At 62.4% G+C, this 279-nt stretch overlaps 1 protein-coding gene across 1 annotated transcript in view; it reads right to left on the reverse strand.

Annotated features, from left to right (window-relative positions):
- Positions 1 to 6: 6 nt before the first annotated feature.
- The window catches only part of SLC38A7 (solute carrier family 38 member 7), a gene marked incomplete at its 3' end in the record, with an annotated part of 3,715 nt that continues 3,442 nt past the window's right edge, over positions 7 to 279 (reverse strand). Inside the window, exon 6 of the mRNA XM_010173811.1 lies at positions 7 to 115. Within this exon, the coding sequence (XP_010172113.1) occupies positions 7 to 115 (109 nt within the window). The remainder of the gene's footprint in view (positions 116 to 279) is intronic.

Raw genomic sequence — 279 nt, forward strand, 5'->3', positions numbered from 1 at the left:
CAGTGCCTGTGTAGACGAAGAGAGCGATGACCATGGCTGCTGTCACCACCGCCCCCCAGGTCTTCACCTCCGGCTGCTTCATGCTGTTAAAGACGGGCACGCTGCTCACGTGGCACTGCCGGGGACACGGAGAGAGAGCGGGGACACGCAATGGGCTGAGCCGGAGCCACAGGGGATCTCACGTGTGACAGCCCCAGGTCTGTCATGATATCGTGATCCCCCAGGTTTATTGTTGGAGAAAAAAAGGGGGGGGACAGGCTGCCCCCGCCCTCCCAGCCC

This window comes from Antrostomus carolinensis, unplaced genomic scaffold (genome assembly GCF_000700745.2).
Source record: "Antrostomus carolinensis isolate BGI_N321 unplaced genomic scaffold, ASM70074v2 scaffold49278, whole genome shotgun sequence".
Classification (NCBI taxonomy): Eukaryota; Metazoa; Chordata; class Aves; order Caprimulgiformes; family Caprimulgidae; genus Antrostomus; species Antrostomus carolinensis.